The 14,117-nt window shown below is 36.0% G+C and overlaps 1 protein-coding gene across 10 annotated transcripts in view; it reads right to left on the reverse strand.

Moving 5' to 3' along the window:
- ADGRB3 (adhesion G protein-coupled receptor B3) overlaps positions 1–14,117 on the reverse strand; it is a 453,017-nt gene that overhangs the window by 37,023 nt on the left and 401,877 nt on the right. For all 10 annotated transcript variants that reach the window (XM_050316306.1, XM_050316311.1, XM_050316301.1 and 7 more), the window contains 3 exons: positions 7,431–7,581; positions 6,800–6,869; positions 2,079–2,145 (listed from right to left, as the gene is read on the reverse strand). In XM_050316306.1, the coding sequence (XP_050172263.1) occupies positions 2,079–2,145; positions 6,800–6,869; positions 7,431–7,581 (288 nt within the window). The remainder of the gene's footprint in view (positions 1–2,078; positions 2,146–6,799; positions 6,870–7,430; positions 7,582–14,117) is intronic.

Genomic DNA, 14,117 nt, shown 5'->3' on the forward strand with positions numbered 1-14,117 from the left:
TGCCTCCTCTTTTCCTTCAGAAATTGTGTAGCACCACCCTGACCAAACAAAAAAGACCATATTCTCAAATGGGTAACAAATATGCACCCTGCAACAGGCTTGTTTTTGAATCTTGAATTCTCTGTGGTATCAAGCTATATATGTGTATGTGTCTGTTGACCAGAAGCTTGAGTAATATAGCTTTAATATTTTGTCAATTTTAATTGAAACAATACACCCTATTCCAGGAAAACCATTGAAAATTTGAGTTGTGTGCACAAGGAAGAGCTAGTCAGAACATACAATGACTGTAATCACTTTCCTTTTTAAACATTTGTGTCCCATGTGGGTGTTCCCACTTATGCAGAACCCGCCTGTGGTTTTCCATATCTTCCTGCACATTTGTCACTTGTCTATGTCTATGTCACTAGTCTATGTCATTCACCAAAATGCCAGTTTTGAGCCCTGTTTGACTGCAGTTTACTATTTTTGTGGACCAGATGAATTCCTGGGGTAAGTCTGTTTAGCTCCATTAAAGTAAATGGTGTTATGATCACATGGGTTGAAGATCTAACCTAAAAAAAAGTTAAAGTGTTTCAGCAGTCAGACTTTGGCACTTAATGGACATACTAATGGCATTTAATGGACAACTTAATGACTGTTATTATCCATTTGCATTATTGAAATGAACTCTACGAACCTGTCTCTACATGACCCCGCAAAGAGGTAATACCAATTTTTGAATCTACTAAATCAATGTTCCTTTTTTTATTTATTAAAAAAGGATAATCCTTTTTTCTTTCAAAGAGGTTGTTCAATATCTGTGCCAAAATACCTAATTGTTACTAGTCTGTCCTGCCAACTCTTCTTCAGCTTTATTTTCAGCATTAACATTTTTCAGCTGATGTTATATAATTCTTTGGCTTCATACACTTAGGCTTAAGTGGTTTCACGGAACAGCTCCTTCCACAGCTCCTAGCTAATGGCAGGGCAAACTGCTACTGTGAACTTCAAACATCTCTGAACAAAGACTTGCCAATTACACAGAGAACATACAGTGAGTTCCATGTGAAAATTATGACTGGCTTTTCGTAAACATCCTTGGCTCCTCTACCATGACTGTGAGTTGTACAAAAGGATCCTGGCTTGACTCCAGGCAATGATGAGACAAACTCTATGGGAGTAGTAAACATCCATTTCAGGAAAATTTATGTAGCTAAATAGCTATATCTTTGATGACTAGTAAGACCAATTCTCTTCTACAAGGGAAAATCAGAAATAACCGGTGCTGATAGAACTATCATAGTGTAAAATTGATGGAGTGGAAAGAGGAATTAGATTCAAGATCTGTAAAGGAAAAATGCTAAACAAATTATTGTGAAAAATCCATACAGATTGCAGAGCAGATGACTGATAGCTGATGCCACAGGTAGGATGCAATTTATCTTACCCTGAAGTAGACAGCTGAAATATTTCTGATGGTGTGAGCTCTAGAAGTGTGTATTTTTCTCCACTGACAATGAAATATAGCTGGGATAACTAGCTTAGATGCAGAAATCTACTTAAAGATGTCTACAATTGGGCAAAAGTGAATCCTATACCTAAATGCATTTCCAGAGAAGTGGAAGATTAATATGCAAACAAGAAATTTTTCCCAGCTATGAATTTTTCTTTGCCTTCAAAAGCAGTAGCCATGGAGAATTTGCTGGCTGGTTCCACTCCTTCTGTTGCTTTTGCTGGCACAGCAATACACTGCCAAGCAGCACTCTATCAAGAATGTCACTGAATTTCACAAGGAATTGACAATTGTGTAGAAGCTGCTGATAATAACTCAGTGATGCCTGTAAAAAGTTTTCTATGCCACTAATCAGTACATTATTCGTTCACAGCTTACTGTATAAACATGGAAAATTAATTGATATAAAGAAGTGATATAATTAAATGAATCATGCATTCAAAATACTGAAGGTATGTTAAACAATACTAATCTCAGTATTTACAGTCAAAATGCAATGTTACTGTATAGCTAAGCTTTTATAATTGCAATAGCACTTTCCATCATTTCATATGAAAATACTGGAAATTATATTAATGTTTACCAAGACAACAGCAGCTGCAGGTCCAACGAAAGCATAAAGTAGCCCTCCTTCCAGAGACAGCCAACAACTGTAAAGAACATTAGAAAAGAACTAACACAAATTAAAAATAAGTATAACACATCGTCAAAAAACATTAATAATTACTACAGCATAAGTTTTTTTGACATATCAGATTCATATGCACACACAGAAAAGAAATGCTTTGTTGATATGATGATGTTGAGAGCTGAAAGGTATTTCCTTTACCAATTTTTAATGTTTCACAAAACATATTAAGAGCACAATAGAAAATAAGTTTGCGAATATTTACTGAACCTCCTTTAACCACGTATGATGAGTTAACTGAACAGGCCCTGCCAAGCAGGCTGTCTACAAACATTTCCAGCTTACCATGTCTGATAGTTCTATACTTAAAGCATTGAAGGGTCAAGTACCTGTAATGTAGAACTTCAGAAAAAAAAAGGTTTCTACATATCCTGTCATTTCATAACTGCTATTAGAACTACATCTTCAAGGTAATATTCCCATTAGAGAAAAATCATATATGATCTAACTGTTCTGTATTCTTTGGAATATTTTGCAAACAATTTAAATGTATGTTTTAAAGCATCTGAAAACTGTATTTTCTGGAGATCTACTAATCTCACAGAGTTTGTCATACCACATCAGGGCTTTCACTGAAAACCATCAGATTTCCAAACACAGAGAACTTACAGAATCAGATTCTAAATATTTGATATACCATGATGTAAAGCTTTTCCTATCTGCAAAAGATCGGGAGCTTCACACACTGAAGTAATTGCAGCTGTGCTATTTCCCCAGTGATTACACATTCAAAGAACTGCATGTTTATTTGAATGCATGATCACACCTACATATAAGAAAACTCAAGTACATGCATTCAAATAATTTACTTGGATCTCACATCCAGAAACATTCACATCAGAATCATACATATCTTCTTTATTTTACAGTAATGGTTTTGTACTTTTGAAAACTAAGTAAATTAAATGCAAGCACATCATAATATTAATGGTCTGTTAGGGCCGACATTCTCACTGAAAAGAATAAAATTGTTTTCCACTGCAATGAAGCCATGTGAAGATTGTCACATGAACCCAAATGCGCCAGTGTGCTAAATTCTGGGATGATAAATGGATGCTAACAGTTCTTATCTGCCCTGGTGTTAAAAATGTAATACATGTCATGCTATTCTACATCCTACCTCAAAAATCAAGTACAACAGTAACGTTCAATTTAGTTTTGTAATGTTCAAAAAATGCTTTCAAAATTTTCTGCAATTTTTCTTGCTATTTTTTTCTAAAGCTAGGTTATGAATAGTCAGAATCTTTCTGAGAGGGGGGAATGTATTCACAGTGCATTTCCTCACCGGTATGAACTTTTAAACTTAGTGAAGGTGATCACTCTGTGTAATTAAGATACAGAATTAAAATTTTCATGTTTATTGTGAGACAGGAGAATCAGTTCATAAAAATAGTTGATGTATTGTATTTCAAAGTTAATTTCAGTTACCTGTGCTGAAAAAGTATCAGGAAGGTTTTTTTTAAAAAATAAAACAAAACCAGTTTCTACCCTAAAAATCTTCAAGACCAAGGGAGGAGTGTTCCTTCCTTTTTCCATGTCCTCAAATAAAACAGTTTCTCAAAAGAGGGATTTCCATTTAGAGGCAGAGCTGGAAAAAATGTAGATGTTGTCCTCTTTTCTTTACGCAATCTGAATTTTCAACAGTCTGGATTTTCACTAATGTGTGACATCATTATTGCAACATATTCGACATCTCCTAGTTGATGGCTCTGAAATTCATTTTTCCCATTCTTTTTATGTTGAAGACGTTCTGAAGATAGATTTTCAGGTGCCTTCTGACACCACAAAGCAATTGTCAATTTTTTACTCTTTTTTTCCTTCTCCTTTTCTCTTTATTTGCTCTGATAGATTTTTTTTGAGTGTTTTATAGTTGGTTTTATTTTATTCTCCTGTTCTGTCTTCTTTCTTCCTGATGTGCACATAGCAGAAAGCCATATAAATTGATTAGTATTAAGAGCAACCACTGGTGCTTTTATAGGATCATGCTACATGGTCATAAAATTCTGCTGAGTGATGAACTATCTGTATACTTCTTCCTGTGTTCTGTGCATTTTTTGAGTTGTTTGATGCTCTCCAGGAGAACAGTTCCTTCTCTTAAGAGAGCATGGCAAGAACAAGATTACAATAGAATTTTAATATTTGCTGATATAACGAATTCCTAGAACTAGTACTGAATGCAAACATGAGTAGTTCATGCAGGTTTATTAACTATAACATGTAGTAGTGGTGCTTTCATAGCTGTGATTGTCTGAAGAGAGGTAGCAGAAGTATTTATTAGTCTTACTGAAACAGCTGGGAAAAGCTATTAAGCTTTTGGACACACATCTTTTTCAAACAACCTGAAATATATAAAAACTTGCCTCTGCGGCTTTTAAAATTATTTTTAGGAAATCCCTTCAGCTTCTCTATCTATACCACTGTAAGTGTCTGCATGAAGTTCACATTTAGTTTTAAGTGTACAGAAATACAACTGTGTAATAATTAGAGAGTGACGATCACAGAATTGGTTCCAGTGTGAACAATTCTGACATGAACTGTACAAAACTGAGACCTGCTTCAAAGATCCTTGGACCTTCTCCCTTTCCATGAATTTCTCCAGAATAAATTCCTCAATTTTCACTTTTAACATTGTCCATTTGAAACCTTCATTTTCAAAACCAGCATCTTTCAGACCAGGAATAGTTTGCAGCAGAACACATTTCTGATGGCAGCATGTGTGTAATTGATTGGAGTCCAACAGGCAAAATATAATCTGAGTATTTAAAAAAGTTACACAACTTCTTTAGTTATGGGAGAAAGAACAGGACAGGAGCTCTGCTTTTACACCGCCCAACAGTTGTCATGGGACATAATTCTTTGCTGCCTTCTGGAGTGGGACAGCACATCAGCTGGTGATGGAGGAGGAATTGCCTTCACTGTTTTCTTTATGTAATTCTGATGTCAAATGCCAATAAAATATATTTGCAAATAAGATGAGAAAGCTGCATTATGGTTGTGTTTGTCCCTTGCACACATTCATTTGTTCTTTTCTTCCACAGTACTGCAGCAGCTGAATTTGAAGCCTGGGAGAGGAGCTGCTACATGCACAGAGACCTGCTCTTTTTTACTTTACAGGTTACCCTTAATGAATGATTTGTTGCTTTCTCTGAATATTTCAGTATGTCTCCTTTTAAAAATGCATTCAGCCCAGGAAGGAAGCAGGAAGCAATGGTAACTAAAGCAAGTGCTCACACATGAATGATTTTGGTGGAAAATCCTGCAAGGGACAAAGCTACATCACCACTGGGGTCTGGGCATTGTTCTTTGGTGTTTTGTAATTCTCACAGCCTGTATGGTTCTCCAGTCCTGGTTCAAGGACTAAATAACAAAAAAGCCAGCAAGATGAGCACATAGTTAGAAAAAATGTCAGAGAAGTAGGTCATCAATGTAACACCCAAAGGAGAAATAAGACCATTGTTTCACTTGCCAGCTCTAAGTGCAAGTTAAGCACTTCCATTACATAAGACATTACTCATTAAAAAACTCAAGAAGCGTGTTGCCATCATTTAAAACTGAAAAGTTCAGTGGTTAGAGCTGGTATCCAGGAGGAGATTTGGTTTTGAATCCTGGAGTGAGGGCTTGAAGCCTTCCCCACCATGTGCCAAGATGGTGAGACACACGGGGAAGGGAGGGGGAATCCTCATCTCACTCAATGATGACGCTAAGAATAATTAAATATGCATTGAAGTGAAGACTTGACCTAACTCATCCACATCTCTGATGAATGCCCTCATTAACAGGTTCCAGAGTCATAATTCCTCTCTTTCTGTCCAGATGCATATTCAATTTCTTAGGCAACGTGAGGAGAGCTCCAAATAGGCCAACCAAAGGAAACGCACTCTCACATACATAATGGTGTTTGGAGCTCTCGACTGGCAGGAGGAAGGCTCAGCCCAAGCTTCTTCTTCATCAGAAGACCAAAGGGCAGTCTTCTATGGAGTGAATTTTCAAGCTGTTAAATACACACTTGAACCAGCCAGGTTGTTAAACAGGAAATGTATTAGTTGAATGTAAATGAAGTACACAGATTTCCTCCTCCATGTCTCTCAAGTACAGCCCAGTTCAGGAAATCAGCTGGATCAGGCTCTCCAGGAGAGAGGGGCTGGATGGGAGAACTGTTTTGAGATGTCTGCAGGGCTTTGGCTCCAAACAGCTCATGGGCATTAAATTCGAGGTACATGCTTGGTGCACAGAAACCTTGGTGCCAAAGAGACTCTTGCCAGTACAGTTTCAGACACGTCTAAAGGCTGGCAGAGGCTAGCCATAACATTTAACATTCTCTTTTGTAAATCTATTAAATGTTAGGTGCCTAAGTGGACCTAAATCTCAGTGTTTCTTAAAAGCTTGCTATTTCAAAACTTCACAAGAAATCCAGGATATCTGGTGCTTTGTTGAGCTCGTTCCAAGACTGGCATACTGTTTTCTCTTTGTTCTTTTGTGGATCTCTCAGTCACTCTTAGACCAGTTCCAAATGTGAATGGATACCTGTAGAGCCTTTAGAATATGCTAGGCAGTTCCTGATGGGTATGACAACCTTGATAATTAAAAACATATTTTATCATTTCAGATTGACTTACTAGTGGGCTGTTCCATATCCTTTTGTCTTGGTAAAGCCTATTGATATTGCAACCACTAATGCTGGCAATCCTGAAAAAAAACCAAAACAGTAATAATCATCAGATACTGAGTAAAATATTGCTGTTTTGCCTGGACAAAAAAATGACAGGGTAGGCTAATGCAAAATGGCCAACTTTACATGGAATGAATTATTTAATGAAGCACAGTGCTATTCCAGGATTTGTTTTTCTGAAGCACTGGCAGGGAGGAGGACACTGTTTTCTGCCCACGGTGTACCACTTTGATGTACTTAAATTACTGGTACGTTTGACAGGTCTTAAAGAGAACTAGAAGGAGACTTCATGAATATTCAGAGAATGTTTTTTTCTTGTTTTATTTTGATTTCTTGATATTACAGTACTTTGCTGAAAATCTTCTAAAGTTTTGTTAAAACATATTTATAAAAGAATGCTACACCACCAGCGTAGCTTGAGCCTGAGATAAAGTGGAAAGGCTCCTTACCTAGTTTTGTTTTTAGTAACATGCTGTCTACTGTCTTTCAGGTTAACTGAAGGAAATTATATTCCTGACACTGTTGCTGCATTAAATTTTTCATTCCAATGGTTTTTAGGAATACTTTTACTGGCTTACCCCATCCAAGGCACAGGAAACGTTTCCTTATGAGCCGTGTCCTAATTTTTCCAGTAACAGCCATGTATGACTGCCACGCTTCTGTCAAAACCCAACAGAATGAAGCTAAGAAGAAGAAGTGTAAAAATGCGGTGGTTGTGGTGCAGATGCCCTGCAGGGAGCAAAGAGAAGCTCATGCTGAATACTTAGGGACACTCATTTCTCTTTTCAATTCAAAGAATTGTCATCTTGACCTTTATCCTTAGCATCAGCTCTCCCTTTATGATGTGGTGACCACAAAGAGAGAGAGAAAGAAAGATGTTGATGGGGATTAGGCAGAAGAGGTTTTGACTTGTTTTCCCAAACACTGAATGTTCCAGGCAGGGACAAAGAGCACAAAATAAATCATGCTAGCAGCTTTTTCTCTACACATTTATTTTGACCAGGGATCATCAAAAAGCCATTCTGGTAAGCCAGTTATAAAGTTACTGATTATAAAATCTCACTGGGTTGAACAAAGAAAATACGGGGATACAAATGCTCCTAATTGCCAGTTATATTTTCTTTCCTCCGTGAAGAAAGAGCTTGACTATAAATCTGAATTTTAGGTAATAGGTTGTTTGATTTTTTGATTTTTTTTTTCATGTAAATCTTACAGAATATTAACCTCTTAGAATATACCACCTTAGATCTTTTTAGGCTGGTTTAAGTATCATAACCTTAACAATTATCCTGGATATTGTTTTTATGGGTATCAGTCATTTGTCATCTGAAAAGTATTTTGAGTATGTGCAATCAGCTTTCTTTTGTCACTGTAGCCCTTAATTAAACTTGACACTGTAGCTTACATAAATGAGCTTCTTGGCATAAATGATGATCTACCCTCCACTGTATTACTTAAAATGCCACTAGCAGGCTATAAAATGCAGTCTGCATTGTACCCCAGAACCAAAACCACACCAGTAATGCTGAAAATATCCTTCGCACAATTTATCACAACCATCAAAATTATGTCAAGATTAAAAAAAAAGCAAAACAGTTCACACCACCAATATTAATGGTGAAAATTTATAGTTGAGAAATGTAGATATTAATTTATGATTATTTCTTTATGCATTATACACATCTAATAGCTACCTTATGCTTAGCCTTTTATTAAGGCTAGTCAGGTTTTTTTTTACTAAAATCCCAACTGAGCAAACTATTTAAGGAGAAAATATGCACCTTCCTAGTTATATATAGGTGCTTGCATATATTGTTGGATAAAGGCTGGTAGGAAGGATATGACATATATGACACCCACATATCACACCATGCATGTTTTTTAGTTCATTTTATATTCTTAACTACTTTAAAATAAGGTTTGTTTTGAATTTTCTATCGTATTAATTTTCCCAATTTCTTATCTGAAATCAATTGTTATAGTTCACTCCAATAGTTATCTCAAACGTAGCTGATAGCTGATACCACCTGATACTTAGCATTAGCTGATATCTATCTCTTTCAAAATTTATAAACATTAAGTCAGAACTTAATGATTTCCTGCTGAAATTTACAGATGCGACAAACACCTTACCTTCTAATCCTGGGTCAAATTGTCTATTTAAATCTAGGGAAAGGGGTTCTATATAATTATATGCAAGAGAATTATTGTTAATTTTAAAAAATGCAAGGAATGTAAACTGGAAAAAAACCAGCAAGTTCTGAAAATGCACTAATCATTCCATCCTAGGTTTTGCCATTAATTCTTATGTTCAGATGTCCCTAAGGTATATGGATTCATAAAATCTATCCAGTTAAAGCCTAACTAGCAGTATTTCCTGTGCATGAACAAAAATCCCACTTATTTGAAATTAGAACTCTGCAGTGAAACACACAATAAATATAATAGAAAATGCAGGCATTTCCTGCCTTTAACTCCCTGGTTCATATGTTATGAATTTCTACTATGTAACTTTAACTTGCTTTCCTATCAATATTCTTGCAAAAGATAGAATGTTCTGTTGGAGAAGAATTTAGGAAGGAATTACATAGGTAAAACACAGTATTAACCTGAAAAAAATATACTGTTTCCCTTATAAATTATGCAAATACTAACATCCTAATCTTTTTGGTGAAAACATTGCTAACTCTTATGGTTGACTTGAGTATCGACTGTAGGATTTAATTCATAAATTATCCCCTGTACTGAAGGAAAGATAGGTGATGATAATCTGAGACAAATGTGGACATGGCTATTGTTGAAGAAAGAACCGTGATGAAAATGTTAATGATCATGTTGAGCACAAAATGAGAAGATAGAAGCAAGTTTTATGAAAAGTGATCTGTGCTCTAGCTGGAATATATCACTGCTGATTATATCTAACTCTCCTGAGTAGCAGACAGGGGTCTTTAATGAACAACAATGGTAAGTTTGTATCACTGATATGACAGCATATTTGCATCACATGCCATCAGAAACATGCAAATCAGCCTCAAAACATCCCCTAACAACCACTGTGGGATCGTGATGATAGGCTCATGTGCTGGCAGTGCTTGCAGTGAACTCAGCCTCCCTCCTTCTCCAGCCAGAGAAGCAGTCCTGGAAACAAAACCTGCTACACCCTCCCAGGCATATAGCCATGGACTTAGTATGGTTATCCAACACCACACTGGAAATCTGGCTTTTATGCACTTCTTTATTCTTCCTCTTTGAAAAATAAACAAGCAAACAACACTGTTCAGTCTGGGAAAGTGCTGTATCTGGGAAGCCAATTTCCAAATAGGAACAAAAATTCTTTTTCACCAATTGTTGTTATTAAATAGGGCATTGAGTATGTCGTCTAATTTTAGTGAGCACTTATTAACATTTTTTTCATTCTCACCAAGTCACGGACTACTTCCAATCTCTCCCTCCTCTTCTTTACCTAGGACCACGACCTCCCCTCACCTTCCTGCACATGCAGCAGCATCATTCATGGGCCCTGTGGCCCATCACTCACAGAAGAATGCAGTATGTCAGCATATCTGCACCAGGAGATAGTGGTACACATCTTCCCCACTGCTTTAGGAGATGTTTCTTATTTGCTTCTAATTCTACTTTATTAAAACTCACTGAATTAATTACATGTGCTGAGTACCTGTCAACTTGCAACAAGATGAATTTTAACAGCCTGATTTATTCATTATTTCTTCAAGACTGAAATTAAGTCAACTGCTATTCTAACCTCCTCTTCCTCCTGTTGCTGTTGCTCTCAGCTCCTCATATTTAATTATAATTACAAGTGGGGGAAGGGAGTTTTTTCAGTTGTCAGAATGCCTAGTTTCATAAACTTTAATTGAGTCTCAGGTGTTTAGCTACTTGGAATATCTAAGTAAGACCATTCATCCCTTTTAATAAACAATATACTATTGCAAGCAAGAACACACACCAGGTATCAAATTATTTCGTTCTCTTATACTTGTAAGACACCCACTTCAAATGAGTGTACTGAAGCACAGCTGGGAAATGTGAAAAACAGTAGAAATTCAAAGCTACTTGTTCTAGTGGTTAATATTTTTGATGTAAGAATGATGAATAAGAGAACACTTCAATTTTTATGACCTATAAAAGTAGGTCATAAATATAAACTTAAAATAAGGATTTATGAAAAATTTTTGAGCATCTGGCTGTTGTGTTTTGGGGTTCTTTTTTAATAGAACACCTGGATTTTTTAATACTGGAGTGTTTTTCTGTTTTTTAATAGCAGTGTGAATAGATGTTCCACACAAAGAGTAAGGACACCTGATTTGTCTTGCCTTGAAACAGGTTCTTCTTCCTTCAACAAACATGTTGCCTGTCTCTGGGTTGTGATAAACAGTATAAGAACGGATGCTATTGCCAAATAAACATGAAATTTGAAATCTGCATTGGTGATAGCAAAATGAACAAGGCTAAAATCCATTCAGCTGGATTATCTGAAGGAACTAAAAGTTGAGAAGCAGTAGAAAATCATTTAAATAATAAAATTTCTTGGAGATTGAAAAAATCTTGCCCGTGACTTATCTTTGGGGAGATAAGTCTAAAGAGATAAATTAAATGGGTGTTAATTTTATTCTTATGATGTTCTGACCATGTACTTAGTTCACAAAGAACACTTAAAGACCACAATAAAGAACAAGTGAAATAAAGCACAAACAAAACAAAAAGAATGGAAAGGGCATAGTAAAGAGTAGAAAAGTAATTCTATGACAAAATTAGTGTATTTTATTGACTTTTTGTGACTCTCAAGTCCTGAACTGTGAAACAGTTTATCTTTTCCTTCTCTAAATCAAAAATACACATTCACAAAAGAAAATGTTGCTTATTACTCCAAATTTTATTTTTTGTTATTTCTTATTTTTAAACTGATTTGCTTCAGGAACAGCAGACACTGTCAGAATACAGGGATAAAGTATATTGGTCAGATAATATTGAAGGCTAGACTAAATACTTATTTATGGAGTAAACTACCTGATAAAATAGGTGGAATTCAGAGACTGTTGGACAAAGAAGCAAGAATTGTCTTCTCAAGAGTGTTTTTCTGGAAGGGGGACATATTTTCAATGAGAAAAATACGGCAAGGGAGACTGTCTCTTTAGTTGCAGACGTATTTGAAACTGTTAAGATCTTAAATGCCTGAAAAATCATAGCTGTAGTCTTTCAAGTTTCTCTTCCAGGATCATTAATATTAGTGGCATCATAAAGCTTTGAAGGTACCATTTAAAAAACCCAATGTTCTTTTATTTTGACAGGTTCAACTGCTGCTAAAACCCCTCGTTCAAGCAGAGAACTTAGGAAATCTGATGCTCATATTGAAAATAGAAATACTGGAAATAATTGTACTAAAATAATGTTATTTTCAACCAGCAGCTACGAAACTGTTTATTTTAAATAACTCATAGAAAAACCATAAGATGTTATAAAAATCTTTTCCAATGTCCTTAGCAGTTGAAGGCTCAAGCGGTTTAACTTCGTTACATTGTGTTCTGATATCTAACATGATAGCCCAAAATAATTAGCATTTGACTTCATGAGCATTTGTGTGATGAGCTATGCCCAGTTAATTATCATACTGCAGGATTCTCTATGTGGTACAAGACAATGTGAAGGGTAGCCTTTGTTTGGATTTTAAAAAGAAACTATTTTTTTTAGCACAACAGCAGTAGGTTTTGAGTAGTTAGGTGATCTCACTCACAAAGATGAGTGACAAGTAAGGACACTCAATTTTTTGTACTTCTACTCAATCATTTTTTTTTTGCCCACAACAAGCAAGACATCTTTCTAGCTTCTGATAAGTAGTACATAAGCTGTCTGTAAATGACCCAGCTGTTTCTGCAGTTTCTTTGGTTTAGTTTACAACTATATTCTCACAAAGGACATCTTTATCATCAATAGCACTGCAATCCCAATTTTTTTCAGTTTAAATGTTACTTTTGGTTTTGTTTTTGGTTGGGGGTTTTTTGTACTGATGTGCAAGTTATCACAACAGTTGGGACTATTTCACTTGCCCAGTTTCAGGGTGCAGTGTACTTTTTCAATTATTTTGATTTAGGGCTTATTTTTCTTATTTAAGGTTCATTTTTCTTCTCTTCTGGAGTCTATTTTTTTATCTGACACCACAACTACAATGATCCTAGTGCAATACTGTAAGTGTGTCTGAAAGCAAACTGACACTTCATAATTATAAGTTTTCTCTGCATTTATGCTTTCCATATACACATTTAATATGTCTTCTTATTTCACCTAAAGTTTCTCTAGATACTTTACTGACAAATTCAGTTCCTGCTCCTCTTTTACCAACATTGACCTCAAAGGGATTTCTGAAAATCACCTCTCTGTGAGTAAAGCATTTACAATCTTTTTTGATGCTCACTTATAAAGATTAGTAAGAATGTCTCCCATTTTTTCCCAGGTGCAGAGTCCAGCAATAGAAGTGCTGGTCATATCTGATCCACTAAAACTATATGGACCCTTCTTTTTAGCTTCTGCCCTTTGCAGTTACTTTCCTTCAAAGTCCTCCCTTGATAGCTGTCACTTCTAACAGCCACATCAATAATATCTGCATTTAAATCTGATACCATATAGTAGTACTTTGGCATCCCTCAGTTATGTCTATAGAGGATTGCTGCTTTTCATTCGACTTAATTCCTCTGATAGCCATTATTCTTCTCCAGACCTTATAATGCACATAGTACAAAATCATTCTATTAACTAGATGTGAAAGAAGAGGCTGCTGTCTTTTGGGGTAGAAAAGAATTCCCTAAAGGAACTTGCTGCTGTTCAAACCTTCCTTGCTCTGTCATATGGCAGAATGTCCACGCTAGTAACAGTAAAGGTATCCTTTATGCATTGGCATGTGCATAAATTGTTAGTGAATTCCTTGGCACAGTTTTGACCTGGGCCAAAAATTGGTCTCCTAACCCAGGCCCACACACTGACTGAAAGACAGCCTGGGCCAGGAAACCTGTGTGATGGTCAGCTTGCACACAACTGTTTTCCTGCCCTGGAAGGCTCAGCTATAAGGGATGGAAGCCACATTGTGCTAATTTAGTTACTAGGTGGAATAGAGGCAAGAAGTTCAGCTGGATAATTCATATTATGCTCAGCTATGACTGACATACGAGACAGTAAAATTCATTTCATATTTATGGCATTCTCTGGAGACTGTCAGTGCAAAGTGCAGGTTTGCACTGTTTAACTCAGAATTG

The sequence above is a fragment of the Myiozetetes cayanensis genome, unplaced genomic scaffold (assembly GCF_022539395.1).
Source record: "Myiozetetes cayanensis isolate MyiCay16 unplaced genomic scaffold, myiCay2020 scf2-11, whole genome shotgun sequence".
Lineage (NCBI taxonomy): Eukaryota > Metazoa > Chordata > Aves > Passeriformes > Tyrannidae > Myiozetetes > Myiozetetes cayanensis.